This window comes from Lactuca saligna, chromosome 4 (genome assembly GCF_052625555.1).
Source record: "Lactuca saligna cultivar CGN05327 chromosome 4, ASM5262555v1, whole genome shotgun sequence".
NCBI lineage: Eukaryota > Viridiplantae > Streptophyta > Magnoliopsida > Asterales > Asteraceae > Lactuca > Lactuca saligna.
In genome coordinates this window covers 134,497,212-134,512,022 of record NC_136420.1, presented here as the reverse complement: position 1 = coordinate 134,512,022, position 14,811 = coordinate 134,497,212, and the positions used below count along the sequence as shown (strand labels likewise).

Genomic DNA, 14,811 nt, shown 5'->3' with positions numbered 1-14,811 from the left:
CAAGAGGATCAAACACCCCGTTGGTACCCCCGTTTGAAGATCCCGAATCCGCTTTGAGAAGAAACAAAGGAAAAGACGTGGAAAGCTCGAATACACCAAGGAAGTCGCCTTTATCCAATTTGAAGACTGTTTTTGGGAAGAAGAAGAGCAGCAAATCAGGAGCATCCAACACATCCTTGGCAAGCGAAGACCCGATCAAGGAAGATACCGAGTACGACACCGAAGAAGAAGAAGAACCCACGTACGGGCACGACTTCCGACGATGAGTTAGCTCATACCATGGCTAACATTGATGAAATCCCCATGGGAGAATGGAAGAAGAGGATCCGCGATGACACCGGCCTGGGACTTATGCAACCCACAATTCCCGCTATTGCTACTTTTTAGCTAAAGGGCCACATACTTGCCCAGCTCAAGGAAATTCCTTTCTATGGAAAAGATCACGAAGATGCCTTTCAAGCATTTGGATGAAGTTAATGATGTAGCTGATTACTTCAATGTTCCAAATGTTCCTCGGGAGACTCAACTACTTCGCATGCTTCCCGTGACATTCAAAGGTGCTGCAAAAGATTGGCTCAAATCACTTCCCCCCAGATCAGTCACTACATGGGCCAAGATGAAAGAAGAATTCATTGACCACTTTTGCCCACCTTCCAAGATAGCCAAACTGAAGAAAGCAATAGCTAACTTTGAACAATAAGCTGGAGAGTCCTTATATGAAGCTTGGGAGAGGTACAAGAGCTTACTAAGAAACTACCCACATCATGATCTAAATAGCCAGCAAGAAGTCTCCATTTTCTATGATGGAGTCAATGTCACAACTAGGCAGCTACTTGACTCACAAGGCCCGCTTACCAAAAAGCCACCCCCGGTAATCAAGGAATTAATTGAAGAATTCTCTAAGCACTCTAGAGAATACCACAACCCAAGAAACGATGTTACTAAGGGAGCCGCATATGCAGCTACTGAAGACTTATCCGCGGTCATGGCTATGCTGAAAACCATGGATAGGAGGATGGATAAAATAGATCAAACAATCCATGCTATTCGGGTGGGTTGTGAAAATTGCAATGGACCTCATCTTACTAGAGACTGCGACCTGGATAAAAATGGCAACAAAAAGGTGCAAGTATGTTACTCAAGTGGAGACCGATATGATGAAGACTGGAGAAAACTAAAGAAAGAGTGGCTCCCATATGAAGAGTACAAGAAGGCTAAGGAGGAGAAGTACAAGCAGAAAGGAAGAGGTTTTTACCAAAAAGAGGAGCCGGCACAAGAAAGAAAACCAAGTTTGGAAGAAATGCTTACCAAATTTGTAGCCGCTTTAGAAAAAAGACATAGTGATCATGATGCTGCCATTCAAGAAACAAGAAATATCCTTAGAAACCAGCAAGCATCCATTCACAACATAGAAATGCAGCTGGGGCAACTTGCTCAACAAATAAACCAAAGATCACCGGGTGAACTTCCTAGTAAAACCGAAAATAACCCACTAGGGGCGCACATAAATATAGTTACAACAAGAAGTAGGAAAATAATTACCCCTCTGGCCCCAATTCAGAAAGAAGCACTTATAGAATCACAAAGGAAAGAGATAGAAACTCAAGAAGAAGATCAAAACTGTCAATCTGACAGCACTACTCACCGAGTACCAAACATGGACTCGGCGAGTACAATGCCAAATCCGATGCCATACCCAGCCCGAGCTAAGAAGGAGAAGCAGGAAGAGGAGTACCAAAAGTTCTTAGATCATATCAAGACTCCTCAAATTAACATACCCTTCATTGAAGCTGTCGTCCAAATGCCCAAATATGCCAAGTTCCTCAAGGAACTTCTTACTAATAGAAGGAAGATGGAAGAAGTGAAGAAGGTGGTTCTAAATGAAAACTGTTCAGCTGCTATGCTAAATAAGCTACCAAAGAAGAAAGGTGACCCAGGGAGCTTAACACTACCTTGCCAATTTGGAAACTTAGCTATAATTCACCCCTTAGCTGATTCGGGAGCAAGTGTCAACTTAATGCCATATTCGTTCTTCAAGAAGTTGGATCTCCCGGAACCAAGGCCAATCCGCATGACAATCCATTTAGCAAGCAAGACTGTTACTTTCCCAAGGGGCATATGCGAAGATTTGCTTGTCAAGGTGGACAAATTCGTCTTTCCCGCTGACTTTATCATCTTAGACATGGAGGCGGATCCTCAAGTCCCGATCATCCTCGAAAGACCCTTCCTCAACACTGTAAGTGCTATAGTAGATATGCGGGATTCAAAGCTTACCTTGTGGGTAGGTGATGATTCTATAACCTTTGGTGTTGATTAAGCTATGAAGTATTCAAGGAACAGTGACGACACAGCTTTCTCAATCGACATGCTAGACGAACTATTGGAGGATTGTGAAGAGGAAGATTCCAGCGAGTCCACAGCTGTTGATGAAGAATTTGATGCAGAAAAAGACTTAATGGAGATCGAAAGGCTGCTGGAAGAAGATGAATATGAAGAAATAATGAAGCAAACTGAGAGCCCTACTCGCTGAGTAGGGCCGATCTACTCGCCGAGTTCCTCCTTTGAAAAGGAGGAATTCGTAAATTCAGCCACCAACTCGCCGAGTACCCTACCTGCACTCGGCGAGTCCCGCAGTCAGAACCAAAAATTTGAGCTTAAAACATTACCTGAACATTTGGAGTATGCTTTCCTTGAAGAGGGCAACCAAAAGCCAGTGATTATAGCCTCTCACCTGTCCAAATCTGAAAAGGAGGAGCCCGTGAAAGTGTTGAAGAAACGGAAGCGTGCCATAGCTTGGAGCATCACCGACATCAAGGGAATAAGCCCATCTTATTGCTCTCACAAGATCAATCTGGAAGAAGGATTGAAGACGGTTGTGCAACACCAAAGAAGACTGAACCCGAACATGCAAGAAGTAGTCAAGAAAGAAGTGGTCAAACTCTTAGATGCGAGAATTATGTATTCCATCTCCGATAGTTCATGGGTGAGTCTGGTCTAAGTGGTGCCCAAGAAAGGAGGGATGACGGTCATAACCAACAAGAAGAATGAGCTAATTCCGACACGAACGATAACCGGTTGGAGAGTGTGCATCGATTATAGAAAGTTAAACGATGCCACTCGAAAAGACTATTCTCCCTTACCTTTTATTGATCAAATGTTAGAAAGGTTATCAGGCCATATATATTATTGCTTTCTAGATGGATTCTCGGGTTATTTTCAAATACCCATAGACCCCATGGACCAAGAAAAGACCACATTTACTTGCCCAAGTAGGACTTTTGCATATAGGCGTATGCCCTTTGGGCTATGCAATGCATCCGTGACGTTTCAAAGGTGCATGACCGCCATATTCCACGACATGGTGGAAAAATTCATGGAAGTCTTTATGGACGACTTTTCTGTTTTTGGATCTTCTTTCCATGATTGTCTCACAAACCTTGACTTAATGCTTGCTCGGTGTGAAAAAACCGATTTGGTCCTCAACTGGGAGAAATGTCACTTTATGGTTAAAGAGGGTATAGTGTTGGGCCACAAAGTTTCCAAAAAGTGAATTGAAGTGGATAGGGCAAAGATTGACACCATTGCCAAATTATCCCCACCAACTAATGTGAAGGGTATTAGAAGTTTTCTAGGACACGCGGGTTTTTACTGGCGTTTCATAAAAGATTTTTCCAAAATAACTAGACCTTTGACACAATTATTATTAAAAGATGCACCATTTAATTTTACTAAAGAGTGTTTAGAGGCGTTTGAATTTTTAAAGGAAAAATTAACTAACGCCCCGATCATTGTTGCACCAAATTGGAGCTTACCCTTTGAAATTATGTGTGATGCTAGTGATTTTGCTTTAGGAGCTGTCCTTGGTCAAAGGGTTGATAAGCACTTTCGACCCATATACTATGCTAGCAAGACTCTAAATCCAGACTAAGAAAATTACACCACCACGGAAAAAGAACTATTAGCTGTGAAGTATGCTTTTGATAAATTCCGTCCATATTTAGTTTTATAAAAAACAACCGTTTTTACTGACCACTCTGCTATCAAGTATTTGTTTGCCAAACAGGATGCCAAGCCAAGATTGATAAGATGGGTGCTACTTCTTCAAGAATTTGACATAGAGATACAAGACAAAAAGGGATGGAGAATGTAGTAGCTGACCATTTGTCAATGCTTGAAAACTCGCAATTGCATGAAGATAGAGTTGGCGATAACTTCCCGGACGAGTATATTATGGTGGCCATGGGAGAAGAACCATGGTTTTCAAATATAGCTAATTACTTAGCTAGCAATTACATCCCAAAAGATCTCACAAGCCAACAAAAGAAGAAATTCTTTTCTGAGATAAAATATTACTTTTGGCATGAACCATATGTTTTCCGAAGCTGAGCGGATGAGATCATACGAAGATGCATGTTCGGGAGTGAAAGCCGGAAGATATTAGAGCATTGCCATAGCAGGCCCACGGGTGGACATCACGGAGCACATTACACGACAAAGAAGATCTTTGACATTGGGTTTTATTGGCCCACAATTTTTAAAGATGCAGCCCAATTTGTCAAAGAGTGTGATGCTTGTCAAAGAGTGGGAAACATTTCATCTCGAAATGAAATGCCACAACATAGTATCCAAGTGTGCGAGGTATTCGATGTGTGGGGGATCGACTTCATGGGACCATTTTCAGTGTCTAGAGGCAACAAATACATCTTGGTGGCGGTGGATTATGTATCTAAATGGGTGGAGGCACAAGCATTACCAACTAACGACGGTCGGGTAGTGGTGCGGTTTTTGAAGAAACTATTTTCACGATTTGGAGTCCCGAAAGCACTTATAAGTGACCGAGGCATGCATTTTGCTAATGATCAACTAGAGAAGATGCTAAGGAAATATGGGGTAACCCATAAATTTTCTACATCCTACCATCCAAATACTAGTGGACAAACCGAAGTGAAGAATCGAGCTTTGAAGCGAATTTTGGAGAAATCGGTGGGGAGCAATCGCAAGGAATGGTCGGAGAAGCTAGATGATGCACTTTGGGCTTTCCGTACAGCTTTCAAAACACCTATTGGTACTACACCATATAGATTGGTGTATGGAAAGCAATGTCATTTGCCGGTGGAGATAGAGCATAAGGCGTTTTGGGCCTTAAAGATGTGTAACTTCAACACGGAGCAACTCAAGAGCAACCGGTTGATGCAAATGAATGACCTTGAAGAGCTTAGAAATGATGCATACACGAGTTCGTTGCTTTATAAAGAGAAGACTAAGATGTGGCACGACAGGAGGATTAAAGAAAATAAAGAATTCCATGAAGGCCAAAAAGTGTTGCTCTTTAATTCAAGGCTAAAGCTTTTCTCGGGGAAACTAAGGTCAAGATGGGATGGTCCTTTTCTGGTGAAGAAGGTGTTTCCACATGGTGCTATAGAGCTATTGTCAAGAGATGGAACTCCTTTCAAAGTAAATGGACATCGAGTCAAGAAGTATGAAGAAGGAGTCCCCCAGAATGAAGGAATTGAAGAATTGCTGTTGCTGGAAGGAATGGCAACCACGTAGAAGGGGAGGAGTCTAGCTAATGACTCCTTAAAAAGAAGTGCTTCTCGGGAGGCAACCCGTGCTTCAAGTTTTCATTTTCTTTTCCTTTACTTTATTTCTATTTTTATTGTTTTCATTCGTCTTCTATTAAGAATATAGTTGCTTGAGGACAAGCAATGCGTAGAGTGTGGGGTGGATGGTTAAAAAAATAAAATAAGAAAATGCATTATTTTTCACCAACATTAAAAAGTTTTCAATCTGCAAGGGATACTCGCCAAATAGGCACGCATACTTGGCGAGTACCTGCCTAATTGAACCCAATAAACGCGATTTTGGAGTTCTACTCAGCGAGTAGGTCTCTCCTACTCGATGAGTAGCCAATTTACACAGGTGGTTTATAATCTGTAAAAAAAGGATTTTCACCCATTCATTCCTCACACTCGCCGTGCAAACCAGCCTCAAGCCCCTTTGCGATTTTTTTCTTCAATCTCCACTCAATCTTCATCTCTCCAAGAAAAAGGTAAGATCTTTTTACTGTAAACTCATCAAAGATTCAATCTTTATCAATGAATGGCCCTATTATGCCTAAATTCGGATTTTAGGGGTAACCTCAAATTCTAGGGTTCTAATTTTGCCATGAATTAGGCCATGTTAGAAGTAATTTCTGTTAGATCCATGGTATATCGGCTTAATACAACAAACCCCTGTGAACAATTGGGAGTTTTGGGCACCCTACATATGAACGAGACACATCCAGTCTCGCAGTTCATCCTACTCGCCGAGTAGGTGTTACAGACTCGGCGAGTAGGCAGTATGCAGCCTTTTTATTTGATTTTAATTGCAGGGTTTTGCTTGTTTGTGTCTTCTTTATTGTTGTTTTGCAGAAATCATGTTCAGAAGGGGGCAATCTTCGAGAGGAGGGAGCCAAGGTGAAAACCTGTGGCTCTCGTTCCGACAAATAACATCCAAGTCCTCACAAGCCCGCGCCAAGAACAAGCTAGAGGCGCTGAAACAAAAGGAAATTCATTTGCCTAATGCTGTGGATTGGGATTGGTTCGGCAAAGTGGGTCTGGAAGAAGAGCTCACTCCTTATTTGGTGAAGGAGTGTAATTTGGGGGATAGCACCATTATCTGTGATGGGTGGTTGCAGTTGTTCATAATACAGGAACCGGTATATGCTGAGCTGTGTTGGGAGTTCTTTGCTACCATCTCATTCCGAGGTGGTAGTCAATATTACTACCCCCATGTTATTACTTTTTCTCTTGGTGGGGAGCTACGACAGTGCAGCATGGCAGAATTCTCTTGGAGGCTGGGGTTGTATGACCAAAGCACCATGCTTAATGAAGATTTTGAAGCATTTCTGGAACACTGCCACAAGGATCTTCCCGAGGGGGTGGTGGCTTCTACCTGGTGGAACACAATTGCCAACCGGGTGTACATTCCTTCTACTGCTCAGGAGGGTCATATACGCTCACCAATGCATCGCCTTATCCACCACCTTGTGGTCAACACTATTAACATGCGGAAGGATTGGGACAAAGTCCCAACCCTTGATATTTTCTATCTCTGGAGTATTATTACTCCTGATGCTTTCTGCAACCTCCTTTATTGCATTGCCAGGTTTTTAGCTGAAGGGGCAGTCAAGGAAAAAGTCAACTCCAAGATAAATGGAGGCATGTTTGCTACGAGGCTGGCCAGGTCATTTGGAGTGTTAGACTTACCAGAGGCGAGGGTATTCACGGTCATTTACCCTCCACCGTTCAACACTACTTTATATAGGAGGGCCCGGATCGTTGAGAAGTTTGGTGACTCTTTTTCCATTCCACACGCGGATGAGCCGACAATCCCCGAGGATCCAGGAAGACGGGTTCGACAACGAAGCAAGAGGGTACGGGAAGGCCCACCGGTTATTCCGGTGGAGGATGATAATGATGGATGGAACCAAGTGGAGTACCGATGCTACCTAGATGATATCGGATGAGGGGTTAATTATAACAACCAATCGTTCGAGTATCTTTTTGAGCAAATGAACATTGCTCCAAGACCCGGCCTGGGATACCCGTACATTATGAATTGGGAAGAGAGGATGATGAGAGGTGATGGTGAAGGAGGAAGTGGAGCAGGAGGGGAGGACATGAAAGATGAAGAAGAATGAAGACTTTGTTTTTTATTTTTTTATTTTTTTTTATTTATTTTTATTTTATGTTTTATGATGTTTTGTTTTGGATGATTGTAAACTTGGATAATTTTTATTTTTGGTTGGGATCATTATTACTTTTACTTTTAGTGGTTTATTTTCAGGTATGGAAGATTAGGAAGCATACTAGATTATTGAGGGTCAAGTAAGGAACGAGAGAAGTTCAAGAGAAACTATACAAAGTCTTGTCCTTAGGATCGAGTCCGTTAGAGTTGAGAGTCGTGAAGAGTGTTGCTGCTGAAGGACTTAGAGAAAGGGTCAGTGAAATATCAAATTTCAAAACCTAATGTGAAAGGAGGAAGAAACGAATTAGTTTTGGAATTACAGTGCTTACTCACCGAGTGCACAAAACCTACTCGGCGAGTACATGGGAGTATTACACGCATGGTTTCAGGCGGAGAGCTACTCGCCGAGTACACTGCCCTACTCGCTGAGTAGACGTACAATTTTCAAGTCTCAAAGCTGTTTGAGCACTTTCACTGCAACATTTATCCACTTTTTATGAGGAGTTTTTACTGGAAATCTTCTAAGAAGTCTGTTCCGCGACATTTTTAAGCTGTCAACCACACGAGACGTTTGACACCCAAGGCATGGATGAGCTGTTCCCATGTCTAAATTCGATTGAAGATGGAGCTGAAAAGAAGAGAATCAACCCTATCGACTGCTACCCCAGGGGAGTTTGTTCCACTTCTCTCTATATTTGCATTTTTATTATACAATGAGGGCATTGCATTAAAATAAGTGTGGGGTAGGGGGGTTGGTCACAAATTAGAAAATTTAGAATCTTAACTTAGTTTAATTTTAAAATTTTACATTGTTGCATGCCAAAAAGGAAATTACTTAGGGATTAATTTAGAAAATTTTGGTAAAAGCAATTAGGATTCCATGTTAGAATTGTGTTGATAATTGCATGAAAACCCAAATGTATAGTTGAGCCTATATACATTCTATTTCATTTGTGGCTTCCTTATTCCAGTGAAATCATGAGACAAAAACATGACCTCGCTTAGTTTGAAGGATGCAATATGTTTAACATCGTGTACCAGACATGTATCCAGGAAAAATATTATTGCTAATTAATAAAGGTTGAAGTTGAGCGCCCCTGCTTAAGCATGTAGGGTTTTGAGTGGAAAAAGTGAGTTACATGTTCAAAAAAAAGGATAGAATTACAAGAAAAAGTTTGAAGAATTTTGGAGCATCAAAGTTAAAGTATGAAGTTCAAAGATCAAAAATTCTGAAGAAATTCAAAAGCGAAGATACCAAATATCAAACAACAAAGGTGGTGAATTCAAAGATCAAAGGTCAAATGTCAAAGAAATGAAGAATTCCAAAAGAGCTCCATAGTGGTATCATAAATTGTAATTGTCTAGATTATGTATGCTTGGGTTGCTCAACCAAAAATACCTTGAGGTTAGGAGGTTTTCTGAGGATGGATTCGGAGGGATGCATAAAATGAGCATGGATTAGGGTGAGTGGGCGAATGTTTACGAGGATTGTGAGTATTTGGAGTATGGGGGGTATTTAGGACAATTTTAGACACAAATGCATGCGATGCGGTCTTGGCATAATGGCTGGGTTAGATTGGACTTGTCATATGTGGTTCTAATATGTTAAAATTCAGTTTTGCTTGGGGGCAAGCAAACGTCAAGTGTGGGGTATTTTGATATGTGCATAATTAGTTAATTATTTAGCATATATTTTTATTCATTTTTAACTAATTTTGTGTATAATGTGGACAAAAGGTACTTAATAAATCTTAAATTTTGTTTTCAGTCCATAACACATGCTTGGGGGTGAAAGGAACAAAGGGAAGCAATTGAAGATCAAAGAGTGAAGAATGAAGGACAAAAGAAGACCTACTCGGCGAGTTCTCGAGCATACTCGGCAAGTACAAGAGAAGATTCCAGAAGATAAGTTAAGACTCTTGATTTGAGATGGATAACTTACACCTACTCGGCGAGTTGGGTATGCTACTCGCCGAGTACACCCTGGTTTTTGGATAATTATAAATACTAATCCATTATCCGATTGGAGAAGACTTTTGGCAATTTTGAGAGCTGAACCTGCAACAAAGAATCCCTGGAAGAGCTAAGGAAACCTAATCTTCAATCCTTGGAAAAATCAAGGCTATTAGGTTAATCATTCCACTTAGCTTTAGGATTTTAAGATGTTTAGCTTAGTTAAATCTGCTATTGAGTTTGTTTTTATCCTGACTATTAGCTAAATTCGTTTAGTTTCTGTTCGGGAAGACTAATTTGCTCCTATGGTTATAAAATACTCTTTGATTGATTATGATTTGGTGATTTTATTAAATTAAGTTTGTTAAAGAACCTTATGCATTGATGACAACTATTTTTTGTTAATTGGAAGGTAATTAAGCTGCATGAACATCTCTTGATTATTAACCTCATATGTATTGTGAACACTTGATCATATACTTAAGAGTAATGAATATGAAATTAAGATTAATAAGAAAATAGGTAAGTTAATGTGTGAGCTTGTTTGAGGAACCAACAAACAAGAGGTTAATTGAAATATCAACTTGATTAACCAATTACAAATCTCATTTAATCCAAATAATTGAAGAAGGTAATTAGTTAATTTAAACAATTGGCCACTGCTTGAATTAATTAACTATCTAAGGGTTAGGAGTAATGAATATGAACCTAACCACTATAGTTGGTAACCAATAAATAATTAATTTATCTTAAAAATAACCATAGGAGTGAATTAGTTGAACCTAAACAGAAACCCTTTAATAAATTTGGTGAATTTGTCATTTGTTTTAATCGTTAGTTATTTAAGTGTTTTATTTGCTGTGTTTAAGTTTCTAGTCTTGTAAAAGTAGAGAAAAACCCTTTTACTTTTATTATTTGTTTGGTTAAAATTAGTTATTAGATCAATTTCCGTTCCCTGAGTTCGATACCCTACTTATCCAACTATACCACTAAAAGACAGGTTCACTGCCTTTGTGTGCTTAACTCATTAATAAAAAGTAAGATTAAAACTAGTTTGTTTTCCACACATCACTGCACACTATCTTTTAGGCAGCATACTTACCCCTATATAAAGGGTAGCCCCCTTTCCTTTCATTCCTTTAAGACCTTGGCAGCACACAACACCATTTTTTCTCAAGCTTCTTCAACTACAATCCCTCCAAAGCTTCAAGAACGTGCGTAATTCATCCTCTAACATGATATACTTGAAAGACCACTCTATATAAGCCTTAAGTGTGCAATATTCATCATGTTCTTCATGTTTGGAAGTGAGTGCAGCCGCACACACCCTTTAAGGTGGCCACACACTCTTAAAACACCCTCCAAAGTGAGAGTTTGACTTCCATACTCGAGATATTGCACCTTGGAAATTACATTTTAAACATCTTCATGTGGGGTGTACGACTGCACACACCTGTATACGGCCGCACACACCCTTGTGCGACAACACACTCCCGTGTGCGACCACACACACACCCTAGGACCACAAACCCACTTCTAGGACCCTTAACTTGCACTACAATCGAGTATAAACCTAGAACACTTCATGGATGAAAATATGGACCTTGAAAACACCACAAAGGCACCTCTCATCATGAGTGTACGGACGCACACCCCTTGGGCCGCACACTCATGGCCGTACACACCTTTAAGGTGGCTATACACCTCCCTCATGGAATCCTTTAAGGTCTTAACACTTAGTGCAAGTAGTTCCAAGTCCCAAGAGTGGTTCTCCATCACATCTAGTAGTGAAATACCCTCATTTGAATCTTTTATGTGTCATTACGTGTTGATTAGGACCAAATCATGTTCAAGGCTTCACTTGAACACCTAGATTTCCGTATTGATATTTTAATCAAACCACTTACCCGAGGTGAGTTCATACCCCTACATTTTCCGTGTTTTTAATGTTTTCAGGGGGGAATACAAGCCAAAATCAAAGTATTTTATTAAGTTTTAAACTTATTAATACAATCTAACAGTTTCCACTTTTAATAACATATTCAAATATTTTATCCCTTTTTGTAAAATGTTGAGCATGAGGGAAACTTTTATTTTGGAAATCTAACTACATAGCTTTCAGAAAGGTTTTTACAAAGCATTTTCCATATCAATTGTAATAAACTATAATGGGTATAGTTTGGGATAACCCTCTAGGTAGATTTTACCAAATCAGATTTCATGGGTGAATATGTATAAACTATGGCAGGTTTAGTATAAGTTATATATTTTCTCACGAGTATAAAGTACTATTATTCAAGGATAATTATTTTTTTATACTGTCTCTGGCTACTAAACTTGATTATAAAGAATTGTGGGACTCTACTTAAATACTGTACCCTTAGGTGTACAGGGCTAAATCCTATACAGTATAACTAGAGTCTCCTGGAGGGAGAGCATGAGATTTGTGAATAGATCTATTTGGGACTGACAATCCCACACCCGAAAGGCTAGATACCATTAGGTAGGCATGCCTAAGGTGAACAAATGTCATTTAGCTTAAACGCCTAAAGGACGTTATAAAGGTCTCTAGGTCATATCAAGTATGGTTACACGACTCACAAATAAGTATAAAATAACTTTGGTTTACGGACTCTACTCTTCATTGTTTTATTTTAAGTAATAAAACTGCTTTTATATATACTGATAGTAATTAGGGATCGCTAAACTTGTATCTCTACCTCTAGGACAGATAACTGGTTTTAGGGAAAATATGGGATTTTCTCAGGATAACACAGGCATCTCTAAAACTGATGGTTTATTTTCTACAAATAGATATCCATATTCATTTCATGATTCCTTGGATTGTACATATCTCGGATGAATATGGAAGACATGGAAGGAATGGGTTTTCAAACACACTTTTCATAAGAAAATATAGGATTTTCTTGAGGAACACGTTTCAAAAGGATCAAAGAAAGATTTTCCAAAAAAACTAAATGCTTATGAACTCACCAGCTTTATGCTGATATTCTTTAAAACTGCTTGTATTCTCAGGAAATTAGTAGACATGTACTTCTTGGATTTAGAGGAGCCGGAGCAATAAGAGTCATGTTTTTATATTCTACATACTTTTGGTGTATTTAAAACAAGTTCCAAACTGATGTAAACACTTTTCACACACGCACACACACACACACACACACACATATATATATATATATATATATATATATTCATTGTAATGGTTGTGTTACTATGATTGTTGTTGTACAATGGTTTTGATGCTAAACATGACGTCCTCCAATTTGAAACGATTTCGCCATTTTGGTTTCGGGGTGTGACACATCTACATCAAGGAGGTAGTCGCTCGGCATGGGGTGTCGGTTTCTGTGATTTCCAATAGGGATGTACAGTTCACTTCCAGATTCTGGAAGAAGTTTCATGACGATTTGGGTACTCGTCTGCACTTGAACATGAATTTCCAGCCACAGACGAATGGTTAGAGCGAGCAGACCATCCAAACCTTGGAGGATATCCTGCGAGCATGCGTTGAGTTCTTCGGGGTCAGGGACCCCATAGCTAGTCGATGCTGGGTGGCAGACATGGAGAATGCCTAGCACAAGAGCTTTTACCCCGATGCAAAAAAGTGGGCTTTTCATCGTGTATGCTGAGGGACCGAGCCAGGGATTGGTGGGAGGAGGTGACTAGTTGTGGCTGAGATTACGTGGGTAGAGTATTTCAGATGCTTTGATCTCGAGTTTGCACCACCTATTGAGGTGCAACGGTTAGTGAGGGGGTTTCAGGAGATCCAAAAGACCATTGAGACTGTGGCGGAGATCATCGCCAAGTTTTGGGAGTGAGCACTGTTGATCCCGCAGTATGCTGCGGATGAGGACATGAGGAGGACGAGGTATCATTCCATGCTAAGTAGGGCTGTAAACAAACCAAATGAACACGAACAAGGTCTTGCTCATGTTCGTTTGTTTAAGTTAGCAGAACAACAAACAAACACGAACGGATAAATTAACGAGATTTTCTTGTTCATGTTCGTTCGTTTAACAAATTACTTTGTTCATGTTCGTTCATTTATGTTCGTGAACATGCTAAACGAACATAAACGAACAAAGATAAAAAAAGAACAACTGAACATATATGAACATAAAAGAACATATAATATAGCAATATAATAAAAAATAATTGAATATAGATGAATATAAATAAACTTAAATGAACGAACATAAACGAACATCATAAACGAACGTTCATGAACATAAATGAACGAACGAGACCATTGTTCATGTTCGTTCATTTAACTAAACAAACGATAATTTTTGTTCATGTTTGTTCATTTATTAAATAAACGAACATAAACGAACTTCCCGCCGAACAGTTCATGAACAGTTCGCCGAACGTTCAGTTCGTTTACAGCCCTAATGCTAAGGGATGATATCCGTGAGTTTGTGAGCTTTACAGGGTGTAAAAAGCTGAATGAAATGGTGGAGATGGCCCAAGAGCAAGAGATGGAGTTAGAGCTTCGCACTAAGCGAAAGCCAGAGCAGGTTTAGGCATCTGTGAGTCAGGATAAAAAGCCTAAGACCTCTGAGTTTTTGGGTAGGGGCCAACAGGACTGTGGCCGGTGTGCCAAGTGTGGGAGACCGCACAGTGGATTTTGTCAGGGGACGGACCAGTATGTTATACATGTGGTCATCCAGGCCATACAAGTAGGCATTATCCCAAGAAGGGCTTGATATGTTTCCACTGCAACCAGGCCGACCATAAAAGGCCGATTGTATGAGGTCGTAGGGAGGAGGAGGAGCAGTGGCGACACCTGTACCCGCCACGATGAAGATCACTGATAGCCAACCTATCATGGCGGAGACTCTTGCGGTGAAGAGCCACACATTTCAGTTGACTACCGAGGAGGCTCGGGCAGCACCAGATGTCCTGGCTGGTATGTATTTTATTTTCCTACTGTATACTGATTTGTATTAATTATGTGTGTGTGTGTGTGTCTATATATATATATATATATATATATATATATATATGTATGTGTGTGTGTGTTAGGAGAATTCTTCATTATGGTTGTACAGGATTCTTGGCGTATGTCTCGGATGCGAGGGTTGAGACCCCGACAGATTTGGG

The 14,811-nt window shown here is 40.1% G+C and overlaps 1 protein-coding gene and 1 non-coding gene across 2 annotated transcripts; one reads left to right on the top strand and one right to left on the bottom strand.

The window, feature by feature from the left end:
• Window positions 1–664: 664 nt before the first annotated feature.
• Window positions 665–771, bottom strand: LOC145044414 (small nucleolar RNA R71). Its single transcript, XR_013681367.1, has one exon. It is a non-coding gene; the product is annotated as a small nucleolar RNA R71 (small nucleolar RNA).
• A 4,377-nt stretch (window positions 772–5,148) lies between these two features.
• On the top strand, window positions 5,149–5,550 carry LOC145040168 (uncharacterized). The gene has a single exon (XM_078988139.1). It carries the CDS (start codon window positions 5,149–5,151, stop codon window positions 5,548–5,550), a length of 402 nt encoding a protein of 133 aa, XP_078844265.1.
• Window positions 5,551–14,811: the final 9,261 nt, after the last annotated feature.